The 21569-nt window shown below is 48.2% G+C and overlaps 8 protein-coding genes across 10 annotated transcripts; 5 read left to right on the forward strand and 3 right to left on the reverse strand.

The window, feature by feature from the left end:
• Window positions 1-103: 103 nt before the first annotated feature.
• E1B28_003173 (uncharacterized protein) lies at window positions 104-1189 on the forward strand (the record flags this gene model as incomplete). 2 transcript variants are annotated; one of them, XM_043160140.1, is made up of 3 exons in its annotated part: window positions 104-188; window positions 241-338; window positions 404-1189. In XM_043160140.1, exon 3 carries the CDS (start codon window positions 506-508, stop codon window positions 1187-1189), a length of 684 nt encoding a protein of 227 aa, XP_043002096.1. In that variant the 5' UTR covers window positions 104-188; window positions 241-338; window positions 404-505. The 2 variants fall into 2 exon arrangements, with proteins under 2 accessions (XP_043002096.1, XP_043002095.1); XM_043160139.1 differs by having other exon boundaries at window positions 104-177.
• On the reverse strand, window positions 1164-5563 carry E1B28_003174 (uncharacterized protein). 2 transcript variants are annotated; one of them, XM_043160142.1, is made up of 5 exons: window positions 5492-5563; window positions 4668-5435; window positions 2434-4608; window positions 1706-2274; window positions 1164-1656 (listed from the first exon to the last, which is right to left on the reverse strand). In XM_043160142.1, exons 2-4 carry the CDS (start codon window positions 5433-5435, stop codon window positions 2239-2241), a joined length of 2979 nt encoding a protein of 992 aa, XP_043002098.1. In that variant the 5' UTR covers window positions 5492-5563; the 3' UTR covers window positions 1164-1656; window positions 1706-2238. The 2 variants fall into 2 exon arrangements, with proteins under 2 accessions (XP_043002098.1, XP_043002097.1); XM_043160141.1 differs by having other exon boundaries at window positions 1706-4608.
• Window positions 5564-6289: 726 nt separating this feature from the next.
• Window positions 6290-9386, reverse strand: E1B28_003175 (uncharacterized protein). Its single transcript, XM_043160143.1, has 13 exons — window positions 9050-9386; window positions 8532-8987; window positions 8416-8477; window positions 8062-8360; window positions 7921-8008; window positions 7847-7860; window positions 7486-7786; window positions 7405-7424; window positions 7230-7350; window positions 7030-7171; window positions 6845-6976; window positions 6664-6781; window positions 6290-6597 (listed from the first exon to the last, which is right to left on the reverse strand). The coding sequence occupies exons 2-13, from the start codon at window positions 8867-8869 to the stop codon at window positions 6544-6546; spliced, it is 1689 nt and encodes a 562-aa protein (XP_043002099.1). The 5' UTR covers window positions 8870-8987; window positions 9050-9386; the 3' UTR covers window positions 6290-6543.
• Window positions 9387-9975: 589 nt separating this feature from the next.
• Window positions 9976-11372, reverse strand: E1B28_003176 (uncharacterized protein). Its single transcript, XM_043160144.1, has 7 exons — window positions 11328-11372; window positions 11247-11273; window positions 11021-11194; window positions 10692-10807; window positions 10488-10634; window positions 10324-10438; window positions 9976-10263 (listed from the first exon to the last, which is right to left on the reverse strand). Exons 1-7 carry the CDS (start codon window positions 11345-11347, stop codon window positions 10242-10244), a joined length of 621 nt encoding a protein of 206 aa, XP_043002100.1. The 5' UTR covers window positions 11348-11372; the 3' UTR covers window positions 9976-10241.
• A 51-nt stretch (window positions 11373-11423) lies between these two features.
• E1B28_003177 (uncharacterized protein) lies at window positions 11424-12856 on the forward strand. Its single transcript, XM_043160145.1, has one exon. The coding sequence runs from the start codon at window positions 11781-11783 to the stop codon at window positions 12702-12704; it is 924 nt and encodes a 307-aa protein (XP_043002101.1). The 5' UTR covers window positions 11424-11780; the 3' UTR covers window positions 12705-12856.
• A 352-nt stretch (window positions 12857-13208) lies between these two features.
• E1B28_003178 (uncharacterized protein) lies at window positions 13209-15003 on the forward strand. The gene is made up of 2 exons (XM_043160146.1): window positions 13209-14214; window positions 14274-15003. Exons 1-2 carry the CDS (start codon window positions 13311-13313, stop codon window positions 14648-14650), a joined length of 1281 nt encoding a protein of 426 aa, XP_043002102.1. The 5' UTR covers window positions 13209-13310; the 3' UTR covers window positions 14651-15003.
• Window positions 15004-17311: 2308 nt separating this feature from the next.
• E1B28_003179 (uncharacterized protein) lies at window positions 17312-17816 on the forward strand (the record flags this gene model as incomplete). The annotated part of the gene is made up of 4 exons (XM_043160147.1): window positions 17312-17428; window positions 17483-17536; window positions 17591-17710; window positions 17775-17816. The coding sequence occupies 4 exons, from the start codon at window positions 17312-17314 to the stop codon at window positions 17814-17816; spliced, it is 333 nt and encodes a 110-aa protein (XP_043002103.1).
• A 2032-nt stretch (window positions 17817-19848) lies between these two features.
• On the forward strand, window positions 19849-20687 carry E1B28_003180 (uncharacterized protein; the record flags this gene model as incomplete). The annotated part of the gene is made up of 3 exons (XM_043160148.1): window positions 19849-20089; window positions 20160-20418; window positions 20480-20687. 3 exons carry the CDS (start codon window positions 19849-19851, stop codon window positions 20685-20687), a joined length of 708 nt encoding a protein of 235 aa, XP_043002104.1.
• Between the last annotated feature and the right edge of the window lie 882 nt (window positions 20688-21569).

Consider the following 21569-nt stretch of genomic DNA (forward strand, 5'->3'; position numbering starts at 1 on the left):
TGACAGTGAAAACCCTGTGAATGTCATCAAAAAACGGATTCTTGCGATTGGTTCCTAGTCCGGTGTTATCTATGTTGCATTATAAACGCCCTCCCTTGTCTTCTTTTTCTCTTACTTAGCAAATGGACCAAGTCCGCCGGTTGACTGCGAGGGAGATACCCCAAATCATCTTTCCTAGTGTGCACTTCGTCTGAGTCCAAACACCTGGTGGATCTAACTATAGCTAACTCTTTAATTTAGCATACGAAATTTTCATTCCTTTGTTGGAGAAAATTCGCCCACAGATTCTCCAGATCCTGAAACGAACGTTCTCTTATGGTCCAACAGAACGGCACCAAGTACGCGAGACATTTCTGGAATTTCCAGACTGAGGTTTTCTAAACGTCTATCGTCATCCCTCTAGCTCGATGTCTACTTCCCCCAGAAAAATCCAGAATCGGAACATAATAAAAAGCCCATTCTCTTCTTCGTTTACGGAGGAGGCTTCGTCACCGGTGCGAAATCGATGCCTCCTCCTGCCGATCTGGTCTACGGAAACGTTGCGGCCTATTTTGCCCAGAAAGGGTTCATCACCATAATCCCAGACTATCGATTGTTACCTGAGGCAAGGTTTCCGGTTCCTGCTCGAGATGTATTGGACGCTATATCGTTCGTTCGTGAGAATCCTGAGATTCTCCGGTCTGGAAACGGCGTTGAAGGCGATGTTGACTCTGTCTTCCTCATGGGACACTCAGCTGGAGCGGCCAACGTTACCACTATTTTCTTGCATCCAGACCTTTCGCCGTCCATCTCCAAGGTGAATATTAAAGGTGCCGTGCTCATGTCTGGGCCGTACGACTATAATGCGGAAGGAGCCATCAACACTGCTTCTCCCGAAGTCGTTCAAAATTTCTATGGAGGCCTGGAAAGCATAAAGAAGAATTGCCCTTGTGGTCTGTTGAAGGATATTTCAGAGGAAAGTGTTCATTCGTTGCCGCCCATGCTTTTAGTGGAAGGAGAGCACGAGCCAGATTCGTTCAAGGTTATGGGAAAGTCATTTCAAAGAGCTTTGGAAGCTTTGACCAAGCAGACTGTACCAAAATGCATTGCGCAGAAGCACAACCATATCAGTCTCAGTCTCGCTTTGGGAACAGGCCAAGGAGAAGAATGGGCGCAGCAAGCAGTCGAGTGGATGACATCGAAAGTCTGAAGGGTTGTAAGTGTAACTTTAAACATTTATATGCTTGTATTATCCGACCATCCTATGACTGTATCTTTCTTCGAACTGAATCTCTTTCAATACCTGCCGGAACCTCATAGACCACCAACCCCGCTCCTCTCGCTCCAACTTCACAAGGTCACTTTCCACATCATCCAACTGCATTGAAGGGCTCTTCGGGACAGGAAGGCCCGAGGCGGTGATGTTGTCCAGAATACGCAACAAATCTTTATCCAATGTATCGTTAAGCGATTTCACATAACGCTCTCCTCTGTCAGGATCAGACATTGCAAGGATACTGAATCTCGACGACTGGCGTAAACTGCGTATCCAAGTTTGTCCGGTCGACGCGTCTACTTCTGAACCTTTAGGAAAATCGAGGCAGACTGTTCGCACGTGCGGTTTATTCGAGTCAGAACTCCCTATCGGTAGAATCTCGAGAGTGAAACTATCAGGTTCTGGATAGTTATGTGAGCAGAAGGCGCGAGTGAGAAAGTGAGTATCTACCGTCAGAAGCTCCCGGTTCCAACACGTCGAGAACCCTACTCAACCCAATATCCTCAAGAAGGTTCCAGCGTTCCCTACCATAATCACGCCTTTCCCGAGTCTTTGATGATGAACGGCAAGTTCTGGGCTGGGTCAGAACGAGCAAGTCAGAGAACAAGAAAGCTTGAATACTGGTGCCGGGAGGCATCGATTTGTGTGTTAATCTCTCTTGAAGATGAAGAGGTCTATCTCTTGAAGGGAATTGTTCAGAAAGTGGTGACTTGGGAATGTCTGTATAAGTTGAAGTAGTATCAATCGAGGTTTTGGACCCAAATCTTGCTCTCTCAGTGTTCCATTCTTGTATAGCACTTGCAAGACGACTCGTACGTGTAGAACCAGAGTTTGGGCTAGAAGGTAGCACACGAGAAGGAGGCCTTCCGAGCGTAGGCGAAGATCGATATGTTGAGCTTTGAACCAGATTGAGTTGTCCTTGACAAAGCAGACGACGTTCCCGGTGTGGTATTCCAATCCCGTGAGGTAAACCACAAATCCGTTCAGAGAGATCCTTGATGTATGCGTATTCGTTCTCTCTGACCTTGACTTCGGTAAGAGCTTTAACGACGGCGTTTGTAGAGTGCACGAGAACCAGCGTAGAGAAATAGTCAAGATGGGACATGGGTGTAACCTCCAGGAGTTGCTGACCATTGCAAAATAGGCAAATAGACGGAACTAAAATCACGGAGACGCACTTTGAAGATATCAGGATAGAGCTCAAGCCTTTTCGCAGGCTCCTGCAAAACGTTTTTCAATCGGCGATTTTCGTCTCCTATCTTGTTCTCTTGGATTGTCACGAATTCCCCAAAGTCACTAGTCAAGTCATTCAAGAGTCGCTGCAGCATCACCGAGACACCGTCAATCTTGACCAAGTACGGCTGGTAGATCTCCAGCTTGTGCACTAACCCATGGAGGGACTCGGCCACAAAGTCTACTACCGGCCGCTTCGCTGCCTGGATACCAGTCAAAGTATCCCGAATCTGGGTATGTAAAGTCACAATATCCTCCAGCCAGTCAAAAATCTTTGAGATTTCGAGAGGAACGCCGGATATCCAGGTCTTACTGTTCTGGATACGAAGGGGGAGGATGAAAAACTTGACCACGGAACCTAACTTCTCAACGAAGTCCAACTCCGACCGATAAAGCTCCCAGATGATTTCCTGCCGTTTCATTTCTCGCTCTCCATGCTGACGAAGCAGTGAAGAGTAGGTGGAGGAGGATATGGTAGATCTCCATAATCCGCGAGACGGAATTTCGCGTTGCCTATGGTTATTGACGCTGTTGCCTTCACGAGTTTGGCTGTGGTCATCCCGCGAAGGTGATACGGTGCGGGAATGAGTACGATCAGTCGATTTTCGATGAGGCTCGACTTCGTCTGAGTTCAGTTTCGTACTAGAAGGGCGCTTGCCTGTGTCAACTTTCCCTTTCGCATCCCAGCGTCCTCCACCACAGTCGCCCCCGATTTCCCGAAATAAAGCTTCAGCACCCACACTCAACTGGCCGTTGTTTTTATCGTTATCCCAGCTGTCACCGTCGATATTTGATCCAACACTGTCGATATGGGGCAATGTTGCGACATTTGCCTGACGTTCGCTGTTCGAAATAGGAGAAGCGTGGTAAACTTCGTCCGACTCCGAGGGTGGTATACCAAATGCTTCGCGACCGCGGGCAACGGCTTCTCGCGACTTTTTGGCAATAACGACGGACTCAAAACTATTGAATGAGTCTCGTACAACAGGTTGAGGTTGAGGAACTAGATTGCGTGGAGAGGGAGGGTTAGCTTGAGATCGAGAACCATGCTCATGTCGAGATGTCTTCCTCTTGGAACTGGAAGTTGCAGTGGCTTTCAGAGGATTGCCGTCTATGAGACCGGAGGATTTGTTGGGTCGCTTGCTTTCGGTCTCAGTTTTTGGCGAATTCGAGGGTTTGAAAGGTAGTGGGGAAAATTGACCTGGACGACGGCCAAAAGACAGACCGTGAGCCGGATTTCGACTGAGCCGATGACTAGGCCCTTCAAGGTTCGTTTCGTTTTCAAAACCCTCCTGCTCAACTTCCGATTCCAATTCTTCAACCTGGGTAATACGGTCCTCTTGAACTCCGGTGTTGACACTCGTAATCTGAACGTCGCCTGAACTGCTTATAGCTAAGCCTGGTTCCCCGTTATATTCACTTTCATCGCCGCTCATGACTGGGTGTTGGGGGGTGTGGTATCGATGCAAACCGCGAACCAGTCCCAACAGGGTCTCGCGGCGTCGATTGTGGTTCGTATCTAGAGAGGCCAGGGATTGACTGGATTGATGTGTAGGGTCGATTCCCGTGTCAAAAACACTCTCTTCAGTTTCCTCGTCTGTATATATCGAGCCAGCCGAGGCGTATGTGTTCATAGAGAAATGCTTCGTAGTTGTTTCGTGGACGTCGAGGTCCATATCGGCATTTCGTTTGAGATCCATGAAGTCCAACCCAAGTCCAACAATCCTCTCTCCTGTTGTGCCTTGCTCGCCCAGATCTGTTGCTGGAGACAGAACGATCGACTCTACCTCGCTTTCTGAACTTGAGGTGCACGAAGGAATTTTTGCATTGATGACCGTTAATCTTCGATACTGTCTGGCCTCCAGTTCGAGACGATACTCCAAATCAGAATCATCCGCAGAGGCAGATCGTGACCCTCCACTGTGATTGCCTCGGAGGCGTGGGATGTTAGACGTAAACGATCTCGATTCATACGAACTTGTGGGTTGGGGGGTGTTTGGGAGTGGAATAGGGACGTCTTCCGAGCTTTTGATCGTGGGGGTACGGGAGCCAGGATCCGTTCGGGATCTGCTTCTGCCTGGTGCACGAACAACAGAGAAGGATTCTGGAGGCTTGTTCTCCTGAACGCCATTCGTAGTTAAAGTTAGAACTCTCGTGGGTCATGACGGATAAATCATACCTTGAACTCGACTTTTGTGGGGCTCTCGATAGTGCCAAGCGCTGAAGACTTCCGTCTCAACAAGCTCCTGACAGATTTCAAGGTGACACCAGAACCACTAGGCGATGTTACGACCTCTGTATGTTCTGGCTTGCCTCTGGGATTAGGAGAACGTAACGCCGACTTCAGCACGGACTTGGGCGTCGAATGAGTTGGTTTAGGCGTCGAAGGTTCTGAAACTGAAAGAGATTCTTCGGATGTATGCTTCAAAGTCAAGTGACATTGGGGGGTGTGAGGACGAGAGGTTGCCACTGGCCAGACAGAATCAAATTCAGAAGATATCTTGAAGGTTGGAGTCGTTGGTCCGGCCTTTGAGTGAGCTCGCGAAGGTGGCCGTGTCATGCGGTCAATTGTATCTCGCAGAGAGGGTAGAAGTTGTGATTCCACCAATGGCAAATTCAAGATCTGACTCTCCCGCTTTTGCCGACTCTCTGGTGATCTTGAGTTGCTCTGCGGAGAGTTGGACTGAAATTCGATGGCGTCGTTCGATGCGGTCGAACGGGGAGAAAGATATGCTGCATGTTTTGACCTCGGGGCTCCCTGCCAGTGCTGCTCGCTGTTGTTATCCTTGTTGTACTTGCCCTTCTCAGAAGCGGTGAGTCCACCAGCTTCAGCGTAGTGGGAGGGGGGTAGATATTGCCGAGGAGATTGTAGGACAGGTGGTGGAGGTTGAGCTGGTGAGCGAGACCGCGAACGTCCACTGGCTGTACTAGTTCGGGAAAGTGGCATCTTGGAGCATTCGGATCGGTGTCAATAAAATTATTGCTAAAACCAAACCATCTCACCTTGTATAAGATTCTGAGCCCTGCTGGAAGCAGTACTCGCTAGCTAGTCCTACGTGGATGTCAAGGTCAAGTCGTAGTTCCCACGCTTACGGCTTTCCCAATTTTTACACCTGCCATCCCTGGATCCCATACTGGTCGCCACAAGTAAAATACAAAGTCATTTATCGAATGCAATAAGTTATTGACAACAAAAACAACTATACCCGAACCGCTCGATCGGAATACCGTCCTGAAGGTGTCGACAAGGATCAGTGTTATTCCCCGCAACAAGAGTCTAGCGAGATTTCGAAACTCTAATACCCCTCAAGCATCCGCTGCTACAGAATCCCAGCAAGCAAACCAATAACGACATAGCTGTTCGTGACCAACTGTTTCACGTCAACGTCCACGCGCACAGATAGGTCCGAGCTATCGCAAAGCTATCGTCAGCAATGAGGTGGTCGATGGCGCTTGAACGCTTGGCTATCGGTCCCATCGCAGGTGTTGACGAAGATACGGTCGCCTTAAAGACCCGCACCTGAACTTATCAATCTGAAAACACTTGTTATCAAAGTTCGATTCGATGGTCAGCCAAGAGATCCCCAGGAGCGGTTTGACTGCCTCCCTTGCACTCGATGGACCGCCGTTTGTGGCGCCTATTCGAGAACCGTGCGAGTCAATACAGAGACATTCTGGTGGACGTCGGGTGGGGAACAAACAACCAAAAGGGAAGAAGAAACAGAGATAATGTGTTTCGCCACAACGAGATGATTTAACCACTAATCTACCAAGACTTTGTTTAGGTAGACTCTCATTAGTCCAGGGATCTGCCGCATATTGCAGACTGATTTTGAGTTTGAGAGAGTAGTCCTCGGTCAAAAGAGGCTATCTGGCTCACATTCCATCAACGCTACCAAATACATATCGTAAATTCCAAGTTCTACCTTTAAATTCTATGAGATAACAAGACTGAGACATAAAGATACAAAGGATCACTTTTCAGGTTGAAAGAATACATTTTGAAATTGATGAGCCATCGTAACGGAGACGTTAATCATCACAAGGAAACCTATCTAGTTCGCATACCGAGACCGAGCTCTCAGTACGTGACCGTAACGAATCAGAATCTACGACATGAGCAGAAGTTAGAACACGAGCAAAGTAGGCGAGATGATATTGTATTGTTCACTCACGTAGTATATGACCATGAGCAATAATGAGATGCCAGCCAATAACGAGGATCCAGGACCCAATCCCAGGTTGCGGAAGAAAGTCACTCCAAATAAGGGGAACACGCTTGCCATCGATGATCTTGGTACAAGAATCGTCAAGTAAGTATCCGAGCGAGACCATGAGAGTTATTGGGGGACGTACCGGAATAAATCGTTACTCGCCAATATAGATCCAGTATGTTTGGAATATGTCACGGAAAGATATACCAACACGGATTGGAAAGTGAGGAATATTCCAGGAAGGTACAACGCGGCAGCAATGACCGGTACAATCCTACATGCCATGTCAGGTCGGCGCAGAATATTGTGGGGGAAAAAAGAACATACCAATGTACCGACTCCCGCGCGGTCCAGCCAAACACGAGAAGTGAAACGGGAATAAAGATGCTAGCCATCAATCCAAATTCGAGTCGTGCCTCTACCACCAAATCTGGGTTCCTATCAGACCGAGGTTGGAAATGATAGCGCACTTTGGGGGAGAGTGTCAGTTATTTCTAAGGAAGATCAGTGGAAAGGAACACACTTACAGTAAAGACAGTATGCTATGTAGGCCAAGCTACCAGAAACGATAAAGGCTGTAAACGGAAGGCTGCCGACTCCGAGGTTCATGTGATAGATTTCGTTGAACGCGATTGGGAATGCTTCGAACTACAAACAAGATGAGCATCGATTCTTCGTGGGATAGAGAAGAAGAGGACATACCCAAAGATAGAACACGGAGTCTACAAAGAGAAGAATCATCAAACGAAAGGTCCGAGGAAGCGAGAAGGATAATAGACTCACAAACAAGACCGATATAAAGATTTAAGAACAACACTGCTGGTTCTTTCGCTAATAAGAACGGCCTGACCAGTGATTCGTACGCAATCTCCCGCTTTGACATCGCTGCTTGCTCAATCTCACTTCGACTACGAAGATGAGGGTTACCGGTGAGCTTCCTTAATCGCCTAGCACGCTTGAGGAGGATGTTGGCTTCGAGTGTTTCGGGTAATAGAAAAGAAAGGAAAACAAGAGCGAAAGCCGATATCCACATCAGTTCATAGATGGGCCATCGCCAGTCCTTCGCTTGTGCAGCAAATCCGCCCTAAGAGGAGGTGAAGATGAGTGAAAACCATCAACGACATCTATATTGTGTCAGACTTACGATTACGGGACCCACTGTAGAGAATTTGCGATCAAAATATGATTCAAAGTCGAAGATCAATACAGAGTACTTACAGACAGGACCGCCGACAGCTCCAAGACACCATATACCCATCATATATGGGAGTTTCGGTCCATCGAACATGTCAGCCATAGACGCACCCTATCGATGAACAAGTCAGATTTTTTTTAGTAATAGAGAGTCCATTTACTTACCCCAGTCGCCAGAGCCGGGCTACCAACGAACCCAGTCAAGAATCGGAAAACCAGCACCGTTCCCAGATTTTGCGCCTTGACGATGGGCACATTGAACAGAACAAATAGAGCAAGGCCAGTAACATACACCGGGTTACGACCTAATGACGGAAGCTCTTGGAGAGGTGTGAGAAACATAGGTCCAATACCATATGCAAGGACGTATAGCGTCAAACCGAGTGCAGCCTTCGTTTGCGACACTCCGAAGCTGGACATCAGACCAGGGAAAGAGGATGTGAATATGGCAGAACCAATGTAAACTAGGGAGAGCATTTCGTTTAATGCGAAAACGACGAGGATTCGAGGGAGACATACCTGAAAAAGTGAGGAGTGAAATGGAGAAGGAAACGAATCCTTTTTTGACCGTCGACCAGTTCCTACAATCGGTCATATTAAGTTCTGCTCCCGATCACAGTTCCGGTAATACACACCTCGGATTGTCCTGATCGTCAGGACCGTCCCAATCCACCAGGTATCCGTCCCCTCCCTTCTCTGTTTGATCGACGACCATGTCCGTCAGCGTTTCCACATCGGTTCCAGACCCTGGGGTATAAGCATCTTGGGGTATTGAAGTCGGTCGGGAAGAAAAAGAAGTTGACTTCTTCTCTTCTGCACAGACGATGGTGGAGACTTGTGAGAGTGGAGGAGAATGAAGATAGCGAGAAGGAATCTGAAAGTCTGGTCTCTGATCTTCGTAACTTAGCAGACGACCTCCAGAGAGCGCATTGATTGCTTGACCAACAACCGAGTCGCGAACGAGATCCTTCATGGTAAGTTGTGTGAGCAGAACTGAGGTCGTTGACAACACAGAGCTCTTTCCGACAATGGCTTATATACCCTTTCATGATAAGAAACAAGAGTTCTGAGGTACCTAAATGATGAGAAAGCTTTCCAAATCATTCAGCAAATGGTTTGTAAGACCTTCATGAGCGGAAGATCTCAAACTCACCGTTTCGCCCACGCTACACCCGACACAGGCTGACAAAAGTTCGGTACTGGTCCGGTCACCTCAACTTGACGCTAGATTCCGACTTGAATTGCGTGTTCAATAACATGATAACAGAGCTCTGATTTTCATGGTGCTTGAAACTGATGGCCACCCTGCGGATTGGTTGCTGGTGTTCGGCATCTGTCCTCAGAACCAGAACTGCGAAGACGACTAATACCAGCCAATGACCTTTTAGCAGATCATATATCGCCATGAGACCGTCGTGTCTCTCTGAGACTTCGAAGGCAAGAGAAGGGTACGGAAATCGAAGGTCTCAGCGTGGGAATTTTCCTTAGGGAGGGTCTTCCAACGAAGGATGTCCGATGTAAGTATAATCTGCCCGCACTGCAATCTAGGCTATAACCTTCTAGTTCCCCCTGGCCATCCACCACATAACCACTCCCAGCGTCTTACACGTATTCTATCTCCGTATAAATAGTCACCCTGTATATTTCAGAAAGGGATGGGATTTATGTACAAGAATGCTGGTATTAACAGAACTCGGTCACTACGTACTTCCTTGGAAATTCTCTATTTACTGAAGCTCCGCTAACACTTATATATGCATCACTTCATTCATTTCTTGGCGCTACAACGAGGCCATATTCTGGTACTGGCATTGATATTCTATTCGGTGCATCGTCCTTCAAGCATCGATTTCATTAACGCCCGGACCTTCCAGTCAACCTTCCTCTTCTGTTGATTATTCCACCTAATTTGAAAGGTTAGCCACTTCGGGAACGAGAAGCGGGGAAAGCGGAGGAAATGTCAACGCTCCGACTCTCTGCGGTAGACTATTACCGAGCGGGATCTCAAGACCATGCTTACTCATGATCGTAATTTGTGGTTCAGGAATTCGAGTCAGAACCACAGGATCAAGAGTCGAAGGCTCAGGCATCTGAGCGGTGAACGAGGCGAAGCTGCAGAACCAGCCTATCCATATCCCGTAGGAGCACGTAGTATTCCTCGGATAACTCGCAGAAGACTTCGTGAACCAGGCTGCAATCCTGCAAAACATCCTTTCTATTTCGGGCTCGATGACTGGTATAGTTCATATTCATACAGTACGACAAATTCATCCCAGTGATATGATACAGCTGAGTGGGAGCGACAGAGACTTGACGAGAGCAGGATTTCATAGCTAAAAAGGCAACTATTGGTATATGAAGTTGTACCTGTGTAAGGAAACAGAAGTGAGGGCCTTGTTTCATAGGAAGCTCGACGAGACAACCCACCTAGACAACAAATGTGGAATAGCACTCAACTGTGGTCCGTACCTTGCCGCATTGTCGTACAGCTCGAACAGAGGGATCGCGAGTAGCTTCATGTTTTTTGGGACAGCCAAGACCTCTGCATTTTGAAATAAGTACGGCGAGAGTAAAAGGATCCAGGAACGCACTCTTCTCGGGCATCTGAACCAAGAACAGCTTCTTACACTCCTTAGGCTTGGTAATATGCGCTGGCACAAAGGGATACATGAAGGTTTCGAAGTTGGGTCTCCACCATTGTGCGAGACAGTCACCGATTTCCCAGTCGTTATCGACGCCTGCATATAGGACAATGAGATTGACTGATGGAGATGCGAATAAGAGGTCGAGGATACCGTGGCTTTGGTTAAATTGAGTGATTCTGCTCTGTGGGGGCGGTGCCAGCCTGTCATCTAATAGACGCTTCAACCCTTCAATCTCGTCTTCGCCCGGTTTCAAATAGTCGCCTGGTCTACATGAAAAGGGGGGCCATGAGTATATATGGCCAAGAGCTTCCTTTTTGAAGTAGCGATTAGACTTGAATGCACTGCCCTCGGAAAGGAAAAGAGTCTAGAGTACCTCAGGACATCCCTCGGAGTTTTGAAAAGAAACGGGAAGCAATTCTCATATAGTCCAATAGCTATACGAATACATGATGGGAAGTGGACAGGAGGACGGAACTCACAGTTTGAAGAACGCGTTCGCAATTTGCAACATCAAAATATGCGGGTGACCGTGGTCATGTACTACCAGAATTCCTTCAACAGTCCTACGCATTCCAAAATCCTCGTAGTTATTCTGCAGACGCTGAAGACGCGCAGAGACAGACGGGTCCTCTTCCGGTTGTGCCTCCTTGGTACTGTTTTTGACTGTTGAGTTGCGTTGCGTTGGTTTTCGACGAATAGACGAACCTGAAAGTAAAGTTCGATAAGGGATAACTGTGTCAAGGTCCGGTAAGATGCAAAGCGTAGCTGTTGTAACAGTCAACGTACAGAGCAATTGTGTTGGACATGGTCGGTGAAGGGAGAAAAGTCGGTAGTTGGTGACGGTCACGTCGTGATAACCCCACGCGATCACGTGCCTCATTTCATATTTTCGGTGATAACCCCGAAAGTGGCACCTTTGTCTTTTTGAAACCTCTTACTCCTCCATCACAGATGCCAGTAAAACGTGTGATTACAAGTCGAAACCGAGCTCCTAAGGGGGTGACATCCCTGGCCGCCAATCTCGCAGGACTTCATGCAGGTGGAAGGTAAGTACAATTCGGCTTGCAATGTGTGGCACAGGCTCCAACGTATCGCCAGATCTCTCGAGGAACTCAAAGAGAGGTGACCTCCTTTCGAGTTTCAACGCCCGAGGTCTACCTAACTAGTTGCCGATATAGCGATGACATTCTTCACGGGGCTGAATCCCAGCGTCTACGGAGCTTTTGCACAAACCAAGTCATGGATCCCAATACTGATCTAGACAACTTCGGCACGATGGTATTTTTTGGCAGAGTGGACAGGGTGAAGGATGATATACGGAGAAGATTGCAGAATTATGGTGGGAACCATCTAAGCTTTGACTGCTCAGTGGCTCATCTCCTTTCATCGCCAGAATCCCAGCCCCAGCACACTCGCCTCGAAAAAGTGGCGGAAGAAATATTCAAGCTTCGATACGGTGCAGCTCGTACTCCAATCATGAACTGTATTGGACAAGCACGCATTTTGCTACCTCAGCTGCGAGATGCTCATCTCGAAATCGCTCGATACATTCTCGATACATTCGCTCCCGTTGTTAATAAACGGGTCAATATCGTTGACGCTCCGGATCTTGCGGGTACAACTGCACTCGCACATGCAATATCTACGAAACCTGCCTTCGACCCCGAATTTGCTCAAGTGCTCTGGGAGGCTGGAGGTAATATCAATCGTAGGAACCGCTACGGAGCCACAGCAGCACATGAATTTTGCATGGTTTGGAAACCAGATGACCGCGCTATCCTGAACAGAGCCAAGGATACTCTCAAGTGGTTCCTTGAGCACGGTGGTAATACGGAACTGGCTGATGGAGATGGAATGAAACCATCAAATATGATTATGAGGATCCGGGGGGGACTAGAAATGATTCTGAAGGACCATGAAGCGAAGCGTCGACAGAGGGGTAGAGAACCAAAACGTGCCTGTGTTACATGTGGCGAGCGAGACCGAAAATTGAAGGAATGTTCGCGATGTGAGAGTACACGGTATTGTGCTCCGCCACGGAGATGTCAGAGGGCAGATTGGTCGGTTCACAGGTTAACCTGTAAGCGTCCCACCGCTCAGCATGCAAGACCAGATCGGCAGCAGGTGACAGGAAAGAGACTTGAATCAAGGACCGATTTTTGAACGCGGGACGAAGGATTTATCTTTGGATGTACCTCACACGGGCTCACGGGTGATCTTACTTGCACTGATACATATCACTATGGCTTTCAATCAGAGTCCTATTGTCATGATGTGTGTTACATAGATCTCGGTCTAAAGTTCCTCCGCGTCGAGTAGGCGAACGTAGAACGAGGGCCGAGAACCAGATGTATCCTCAAATGGAAAGAGAGGCAGGCTTGGCGCGCATTCTAGGCTCGCATTTGCATCCACTCGGAGTCCGGGTGCATAAGGCCCATCCTTTGCATCCAAATCACGACTGCGTAGCTTGGAAAGGAAGAGTAAGAAGATGGGCAGTGAGCAAACTGGGAGGCTGGCCAGCTTAGTTTAACAGAATTGCGGGACGAAGGTGAATCTAGAACAGTGTTGGGCGCAAATTCGGCGTGCGTGGGCATTTCCGCATATCGGATTTTTGAGGATGTGAATGTCGACCGTCGAAGCCCCACTGAGAGTTGGAGTGACATAGTTTGCTTGTATATAAGGTGCAAATTTGATGTCCTCTTACCAGCAAACAGCTTCCTACTTCTTCTTACAAAAGTTCCAAACATCTTTTCAATCAAAGACTTCGTCATGTCCCGCACTGCTCACTCAGACTTGAATTTCTGGAGAGACCTCACCCCTCTTCATGAACCACTCAACAAACCCACCAACTACTCCAAGCACATTTTGGTCGTCGGTGGCGGTGTTATTGGACTCACCACATCTTGGGCTTTGCTTGACCGAGGCTACCACGTAACCATCATGTCCAAAGAATGGGCCTCCTTCGGCAAAGAACAACGCCTTGCCTCCCAGATTGCCGGTGCCCTCTGGGAATACCCACCCGCCGTCTGTGGCCAACACACCGACAAGATTTCCCTTCAGCACAGTAAGAAATGGTGCATGGTCGCCTACCATATCTGGAACGCGATAGCCTCCAACGAGGAGCTTTCCAAGGCAGCCGGTGTCAGAATGATGCCGAGCGCGTTTTACTTCCCCAACCCCATCGATTCAGATGACTTCCAGAGGGAAAAGATGGAGGAAACTTCAACTAGTGGAGTTGTCGGGTTTGACCGCGGTGGAAAGGAGCTCATAACCAAACGGGGGATTGATCCTGCTCATGGAGGCGTCGATGCATACGAGATCATGGCACCCATCATCGACACTGATGCGGCCATGGCATGGCTCATGACACTCGTCAAAGCAAAGGGCGCAAAGATGCACACAGAAACCATTCAAGGTGATCTTCTCAAGCAGGAACAACAGCTCCGAGAGAGATTCCAAGTGGATGCCATTGTGAACTGCACAGGTATCGCGGGAGCTGAGGTGGCCGCTGACAATACTTGCTATCCCATCCGAGGCGGGCTTTTCCGTGTCATCAATGACGGAAACGACTTCCCGAAGGTTGAGGCTGCCATGACCATATCTGCCGACGTAGCAAGGCACAATGAGATTGTGTTCATTGTCCCACGCAACGATAACATCCTGCTCATGGGTGGTTAGTATTCGCGACATCGATTTGTTTGGATTTATTGAACTGACCATGCTTTGATGTAGGTTTCACGGAACCCCACAACTGGAGACTTGATTTGACCTTAGATTCGCCCGTAATGCAACGGATGAAAGCTCGTTGCGAAGCCTTCCTTCCCGCGTTGAAGAACGCTCGCCTCGATCCCGAGTACCCCATTGCTCAAGGCTTGCGTCCTTTCCGAGGCACCAATATCCGTGTGGAGAGAGAACTCAGGCCTCTAGGATCGGGTACAGCACCGAGTCGCATTGTACATTCGTACGGACATGGAGGCGCAGGGTGGACTTTGTCCTTCGGATGTGCGGGCGATGTTTTGAGGCTTGTCGAGGAAGCATTGATGGACTTGAAGCCGAAGGGTACCACTTCAGCCACTGCTGCGGGTCCAGCAGTACAAGCGAGAATGTAAGCTTCAGCCAGAAGATAGTGATTAGCATGCATTTCATTTAGTTTCTGTCTTTGGACATTACCGAGTCCCGTAATTTATCCCATTCGTCTCTGTACACGAGAATGTGACCATTGTAACTTCAAAAGAGTGAGAATCATGGCTTCGTGTGAAGTATCCATTCAAGCGGTCGCGGGAAGAGATGCCAGTAGGGTCTTGTCGCAACATCAGATCATACGTGCCGAAGGGGAGAGACCATGAGAATCGCGCCGCCACAGATTCAGGCGACGACAAAAAATGCATTGAAATTGGGTTATTGCGATAGAAAGAGTGGGTTCAATGGTACGCGTATTCTGCCTTGATTCGTTCAACAGACGGCGAATTCGAGATCACATATATAAATGAATCTGGGTTCATGAGGAGCTTCAAGTTGTTGGGCGAAAGTGACCTCCTCACCTTGAGCTTGATGGATCGTCCACACAAAATAAAATTCAAGTTGATGGCTGGCGGAAAGTGGCTCGCTAGTACCGTCTTCTTGGCCCACTGTTATTCCTTGGACAGGGGAAATTAGGTGTAGCACTACAGACCTTTAAGTCGATGGCAAGTTGGAAGGACCTGGGCTTACCGTTTGTTCCGGTGATACCAACAATCCCCAGCCACATCGTCAAGGTTTTGATCGGGACTTGGTGGTGGCTGATACCGCTGCGGAAGAGGCGGAGAGTCGGTGGCAAAGTCCCACTGGCAACATCTGCACCTGAAGATAGTCGAAAGCGAGGCTCCCGGCCTTAACCCAACTTGATTCCATCTCCCGACGTTCCAATTTCCAAGCCTTCTTCTTCTGTGGGCCTTCTTCTGGCCCCCCTGCTACGTCCGACCACAACTGGCTTTGTACGAAGGTGAAAAGGCGGGCAAGAGCACAGAAATTTTCACTCTCAAGTCGGGTAAGTTCCTTCCTGGAAGTTGTAATGTTCGATTAAATCCTAGGGTGGGTGGATGGAGTAGGCGCGAGAACGAGTGTTTGTGTGACACAACACCATTATTGGAAATTTGGACCATCGTGGACCCATTGTTCCGACCGCCCCAACTTGCTCCCAACCACCATATCATCTTCTGGATCAACCACGCGTCAGTGTTATCATTCTCCGACAGCGCTCGCAAATCTCTCCTCTCTTGCAATCGGATTGTCCAACGTTGCGAAATCTCAAGAGGCCAAACTCAACTTGAGGAGGTAGAGCAGGAAGGGTACTCAAGTAATTCATATTTCTTGTAAGCCAAGTCCTTTGAGTACTTCAATGAGTCAGACTTGGCCAACGTTGAATTTTGTGGAACATCCAGCTGATTCTGTGACCAAAGACCGCTTTGGACCTAGACGAGATGGAGCCTAACCGAAGCCAACCTCCAAGTATTCATTCAGACGACTCCTAACGACACAGGGGGTTTCAAGGACAATTATATGAAAGTTTATCAAGTCTTGGTAGAAGGAACCGTCTTCACAGAAAACCTGAACGCCCCTGCAATTATTTCGGATTTCATGGGTCCCTCTTCGGAGGACGAAAGATCACCCTTCAGGTGGCTTTACAGCGTTTGATGGCGAATAGCGGCCATCTAAGGACGGGTACGCCTTTTCTGACTCTTGTCCTGTGGCTCGTGGTAACAATTATTGAACAGATCTTGGGCTGTATTTTGGCTGCTTCACCAGGCTCAGAAAATGAATGATACAAATCATAAAGGCGAAGATCCGGTCTCAGGCGATATTGTCAAACGGTTCTTGAAGTTTTCGTAAGAATTCGGACTTGATGGTCCCTAGGAAGCAAGTTGCTTGTTGCTCATTGCACATTCAGTTCGGTTCAGCTCACGGGGGGGAACGCTAGATCACCAGTCATCCTCTTGAGGATATTTCAAGTTGAAAGGGGACGAGGCACAAGAGCTACATGAGTCACCCGTTGGGGGAGTATTCATTGAGCGCTCCCGACCCGCTCATCGCGAGCCGAGTTGCCTTTTTGGGTCAGGCGACCGTCTCAGACCCAAGAGTGCAGAGTACAGAGAATGTCTCGAAGTGGTGGAAAGCAACGGCAACAATCGGTGTGAGAAAAGCCCCAGGATAAGATGGCCGTATGCAGTTCAAGTGAGGGGAGGGTTCCGAATAATATCTCGACGGTGGTCAGGTCATGATGCAGCGACGACGGTGCACGAAAAGGATCTAGCCCATCTCTTCTTCTGCTAAGATGGAAGACTCAGTGTTCTCGTCCTGTCGTCCACGAGGTTTCAAAGGTCTCAATCCAGTCGTACGCGGTGAAACAAGGTGTCCGTGTATGTCAAATGGAAGGGATGAAGGGGCCAGTTGCGGTTAGCCATGCTACGGAGAAGAAACAGAATGGCGAGTTTACAGTGCCGGCCAAGAGCTCGGGATTCACAGTGCTTTCTGGTCTTAGAGGTACCGAAGTTGGAGTGAGCAGATGAGGATACGTCTTTGAGGTCGAGGACGTAGAGATGGATATGATCACCCACCAGTGCGAATCCGGATCTTCCACAAACGATCTAAACCTCCTCTCCCCAAAATCATTCGCTTGATTCGTGCTTCGTGGAATCTTGTCGAAAGGGAAATGGAGATGCTGTTTTGTACCCACGCTCTCTGCAAGGCGAGCATGTTCAGTTTCCCCCCTTCTCGACCATCACTTGCACGCTATGAAAACCCTCAACTCAAGTCAATTTCGAAGCCCACCGATCCAGCGCTCTTACAGACGCTATAGGCCGCATCCCTATCCAGGGCCCGCGTTTTTAGATGAAGAGGAGGATCAGCCTGTACGAGTTGTTATTCAATGTTTTCCTTCCCGCTTTTCTCATTTGTGTCATAAGTATGCTTTACGCCGTGAAGATGAAATTTGGATTCTTATGATGGTTCAAGCTCAAGTGAGTGGTCAAAAGCTAATCAGACCAGTTGACAAGGTTAATTGAACCCATCAGGTTGATCATGTCCACCAGAGTGAAGCTCGACGTCGACAACCTGAACCTGCTTTTGGCGACGATCTTGAGCTTAGGGACCTTGTCAATCAGATGAATGTGATGGTTGGTATTCTGATCATTGTGAGCAGACCTAAAACTTTTTATCAACGAATTGGATTCGAAATAATAATGTTCTCAAATCTAGCACGCGATCCTGAGTTTGCTTATTCACGTTAAGTCTCTATAAGCCCTATTACAGCTGATTTTTTGAACTTGTGAACGATTTTCTTGCTTCCGCTTCTTGCACTGGTATGAATCAGGTGTATCATTTCGTTCTATGGCAGCAGCTAACGTTGGTTTACGCTGTTTACAGATCATATGTCAACGTCATTTGCGCATGAAGAGATCTTGTTTCATATACTTCATGGTATCCTCGTCGCTACTGAACACCTTATTTAACCAGAATATGCATCGGTTGCCTTGGTGAGTGGTCTCCTGTCCTCTCGCAGTAGGTGACTAACCCCATGTAATTGCCCATAGCCCTCTAATTATTCGGCCTCGCACCCATTCAAGTTGCTGGATAATCTTGTACATATATTGACCAATGTATTCTCAACTTCTACCGTCAAAATACGACTTACTTGGAACACCCAATCATTGCCGCGCCCAGATGGTTGGGAAAACTTCATTCATTGTTACATCTACGACGAGGAATGCTTGATGGCATTTTACCCATCCAGTCATTTCCTTCGCAGATTCAGGAATACCTCGAGCAATTCACGTACATCATTTCTAACGATACAAGGACCTGGATACCGCAATCGTTCGATAGCATTTCTTCAACCACGTTGACGTCGAATCTTTACAGCTTGGACCGGGTCTCCTACCTGGTGTTGATGACTGCTTCGACAATATCTTGGGGAATAGTAATTGCAGAAATATTCCCAGATCATTCACCTACGACAGACTACCTCGTTTTCCGTTTCCTTGATGTTCGCCAGCTATAGCAATATCCTCCATTATACTCTTCCGGCTCGGCACACTCCTATTCACACCGACGCGAGTCGGCACTTGTCAGAACCAATCATACTCTGGTGATAGAGTTCTGAAACAAAACTGGAATTTATCATCTCCTGGCCGATATCCTCCAGTCTCTGACGCCCCGAAAGTCACAAGCACGGGCCACTGTTCCAGCCGACCCGTTTCTCACTCGTTCTCGATGCAATCTAACCTCTAATTCCCCTCTCTGATGAGGGTGTACTTGCTGTAATCCGTCGTACACCGAGAGTTGTTCACGAGGGCCGTTACCAGAGACACCGAAGGGGCTAGTTAAAGCTATCAGAAAGGCGTTGATAGGCTAATTTCGGGAAGGATTTTTGGATGACGCAGAGCATTCTTGAAGCAAAAGCTGTTCCGTGTCCATGGGTATTCTGACACGGACGTGATGGTGAGGTGGAGATGTGCTTCGGACCGGGGAACCGCGAGGTCTTTGAGAAACGTCTCCCAGATTGTTTTGGATAGGGATCTCAATGAATACAATCCCTTGAAAGATCTGGAGAGAAATCGGATAAAAGTTGTAGTGAAGGCGGGTGCGAGAGTGGTTGATTTACACGGACTGCTTTACAGCTCTTTACAAGCAGGAAGGATGGTATGTCCGCGTTTGATTTCTTACGATGATTTGAACTCATGTGCAATGCAAGCAATCAACCCATTGACACCTTTCAAGTTACCAAGTGTAGAGGAGATGGAATCGTGTGGCCCATGTACGGGCTGAACCCGAGGGTGTTGGATAGCACTGGCACTGCAGGGTCATCAAGGTGACATTTCCATTCTTCTCTCTGGTCCTGAACCCTGCTATTCATGGAGTGGAATTATTGCGGTATCAATCTTCGACACTGCCACCAGCGTGCTCATGAATAATCAAGGATGGCTGGAGGTCCCGCTCCGAACGTTGTTACTCCGACGCCCAGCAAAGACTAAGGGGTTCCAATCTGCGATGCATGCTGGTCGCTTGAGGCCCCACTATGCAGGTCTTTTCGAGATAGACCCGCCGAAAACGTACAAAAGATCAGATATCATTGCTTCAAATCATCTACTGAACGTTCCAAGTTTGGCCATTCACTTATTCAGGGCGATGTCAAAACTTTCGACGTCTGCACGATGATATAGAGGCCTACCAACTGATTTCGCCTGTCATATAAAGTTCTGTTCAATGGCCAGTACTGGGTGCTAAAGGCCTAATCCCCCCCGCAGGACTTCCAACCGCTGTCTCTTTACCTATGATCCCAAACCCTTTCTTTCTGTTGGTTGCCCTAAACGTTTTGCGACTCGTCCTGGGCCAGGTAGTTGCGGCAGGAAACCGAACCATTGACGACTCAAGTACCGAGTTCACGTTCACTGGACACTGGCTCGTCAATTCCTGCTCCAAATGCAACCCTCAACCGAATTTAAGCCAAGCCCTTAACGGAACCTGGCATACGAATAACGACGACGTCGCGGCTATGGAGTTGCAATTCACAGGTTCGTAACGCGCGCTATCTCTCTTCTAATTCTTCGAACTTTCCTACCTTAATGTTCAAACTCTTTGCAGGTTCCGCTATCTGGCTGTTCGGGATCCGTGCTCCAGCCGCAACGCAAGGTTCACTCACCATCACGCTCGACGCGTACTCACCGGTGGTGTACAATGGCACCGGAACCCCCGACGGATCGTACAACTACAACGAGCTGTTATTCTCCGCGTCTTCCCTCTCGACCTTGTCTCACAGCTTGACGCTCAAGACTGGTGAAGGTAGTGCTTCTGGTCATTCGACCTTAATTGACTATGCGGTCGTCAATAGTGATTTCCCGTCGTCAGTGGTGTTTAATTTTCTTCTTTTTCGCTTTGTTTAAAACACATGCTTTTCCATCCAGAGAACCTACGGCTGGTTCTAGCACGTCCAGCAGCAATTCCAATCTTGGCACCATAATCGGACCCATTATCGGGGGGGTTATACTCCTGTCAATCATTGGGGGAATTCTCCGTCGATATAATCGACCTCAGGAGGCGGTCACATATTATGAAGAAGCTAGTAAGTCCTCTGGTGGTCACTTTTATTTCTGGTTTACTCTGGGAGGCTGACTCGGTAATTCGAAGGGGTAATGGTTCCCGTTACAGGTATGAGTTTAATCAATACTATTTATTGAATCTAATGTCGTTAATGGTGTTTGGTTTTTTTACCCTCCGTTAACAGGTAAGGATACGCGGTCTATTACTTCTCTTTCCTGAGCTGACTGAGTGTCGTTATTTCCGTGCCCACAGTGTATCGTTAGTGTCAGTGACGAAGCTATGTTGCATCTTTATTGCCCTGTACTTCCAGCGATCTCGTAGAGTTTATTTTCAAGTGATTTATAGGGTTACCAGGAATAGAGTCGATACAGTCATGAGCAACCAGTCATCGCAGAGATGTAGGTAAATGACTAGAGGCCGTTGAAAATGATAGCAAGGATATCGAGCTTTCTTAGCATGGGAGGCTTTATACAGGGCAGGGAGTACTAGATACAATACATGCCCCCACTCCAAACCTGAATATTTGAATGTCGAGCGAATGATTCAAGCTGGGTTTGGTACGGTCCTCGAAGGGCTCCTAGGCAACAAGTATTGTAAGGTCCGTGAACCTTGTCCCCTCCCCTGCATTCGTCTATGGATGGACAGAAGTGCTACTAGAAAGAAGTTGAAGCGGTATAATGGGGATCGGTTGTTGGCCTGGTGCCCGCCGTCAATATTTCTGAGGTTTGCCTTTGCGCCCATATAGTAGCTGGTCTGCTATGTAGATGCCTCGCTGCTCTCTTAAACCGTCTGTCCCTATCATTCCCTTCGAGAAGGGTTGCGCGTGTCAATCCATTATTTAATGCAGTCCGTGATGATCGATGAAGTTTGGCTTGCAGCCGGTACGTACGGTGACATTGAGGCCCAGTCTGATATCCATCTCCAACTTATCCGTGTCTCAGCCTCGGAGTCGAT

This window comes from Marasmius oreades, chromosome 11, assembly GCF_018924745.1.
Source record: "Marasmius oreades isolate 03SP1 chromosome 11, whole genome shotgun sequence".
NCBI classification, from domain to species: domain Eukaryota; kingdom Fungi; phylum Basidiomycota; class Agaricomycetes; order Agaricales; family Marasmiaceae; genus Marasmius; species Marasmius oreades.

What these genes read in the sequence shown, in the direction of transcription:
- E1B28_003174 (XM_043160141.1), bottom strand. Translation starts at nt 5,435, where the DNA reads ATGCCACTTTCCCGAACTAGTACAGCCAGTGGACGTTCGCGGTCTCGC. An exon ending in CCACAAAAGTCGAGTTCAAG is followed by an intron (nt 4,609 to 4,667) that starts GTATGATTTATC and finishes AATGGCGTTCAG; the next exon opens with GAGAACAAGCCTCCAGAATC.
- E1B28_003175 (XM_043160143.1), bottom strand. Translation starts at nt 8,869, where the DNA reads ATGAAGGATCTCGTTCGCGACTCGGTTGTTGGTCAAGCAATCAATGCG. An exon ending in GACGATCAGGACAATCCGAG is followed by an intron (nt 8,478 to 8,531) that starts GTGTGTATTACC and finishes GACCGATTGTAG; the next exon opens with GAACTGGTCGACGGTCAAAA. An exon ending in GCGCGGGAGTCGGTACATTG is followed by an intron (nt 6,977 to 7,029) that starts GTATGTTCTTTT and finishes CATGGCATGTAG; the next exon opens with GATTGTACCGGTCATTGCTG.
- E1B28_003176 (XM_043160144.1), bottom strand. Translation starts at nt 11,347, where the DNA reads ATGTCCAACACAATTGCTCT. An exon ending in TCAATTTAACCAAAGCCACG is followed by an intron (nt 10,635 to 10,691) that starts GTATCCTCGACC and finishes TCCTATATGCAG; the next exon opens with GCGTCGATAACGACTGGGAA. An exon ending in GGTTCAGATGCCCGAGAAGA is followed by an intron (nt 10,439 to 10,487) that starts GTGCGTTCCTGG and finishes TTCAAAATGCAG; the next exon opens with AGGTCTTGGCTGTCCCAAAA.
- E1B28_003177 (XM_043160145.1), top strand. Translation starts at nt 11,781, where the DNA reads ATGGATCCCAATACTGATCTAGACAACTTCGGCACGATGGTATTTTTT.
- E1B28_003178 (XM_043160146.1), top strand. Translation starts at nt 13,311, where the DNA reads ATGTCCCGCACTGCTCACTCAGACTTGAATTTCTGGAGAGACCTCACC. An exon ending in TAACATCCTGCTCATGGGTG is followed by an intron (nt 14,215 to 14,273) that starts GTTAGTATTCGC and finishes GCTTTGATGTAG; the next exon opens with GTTTCACGGAACCCCACAAC.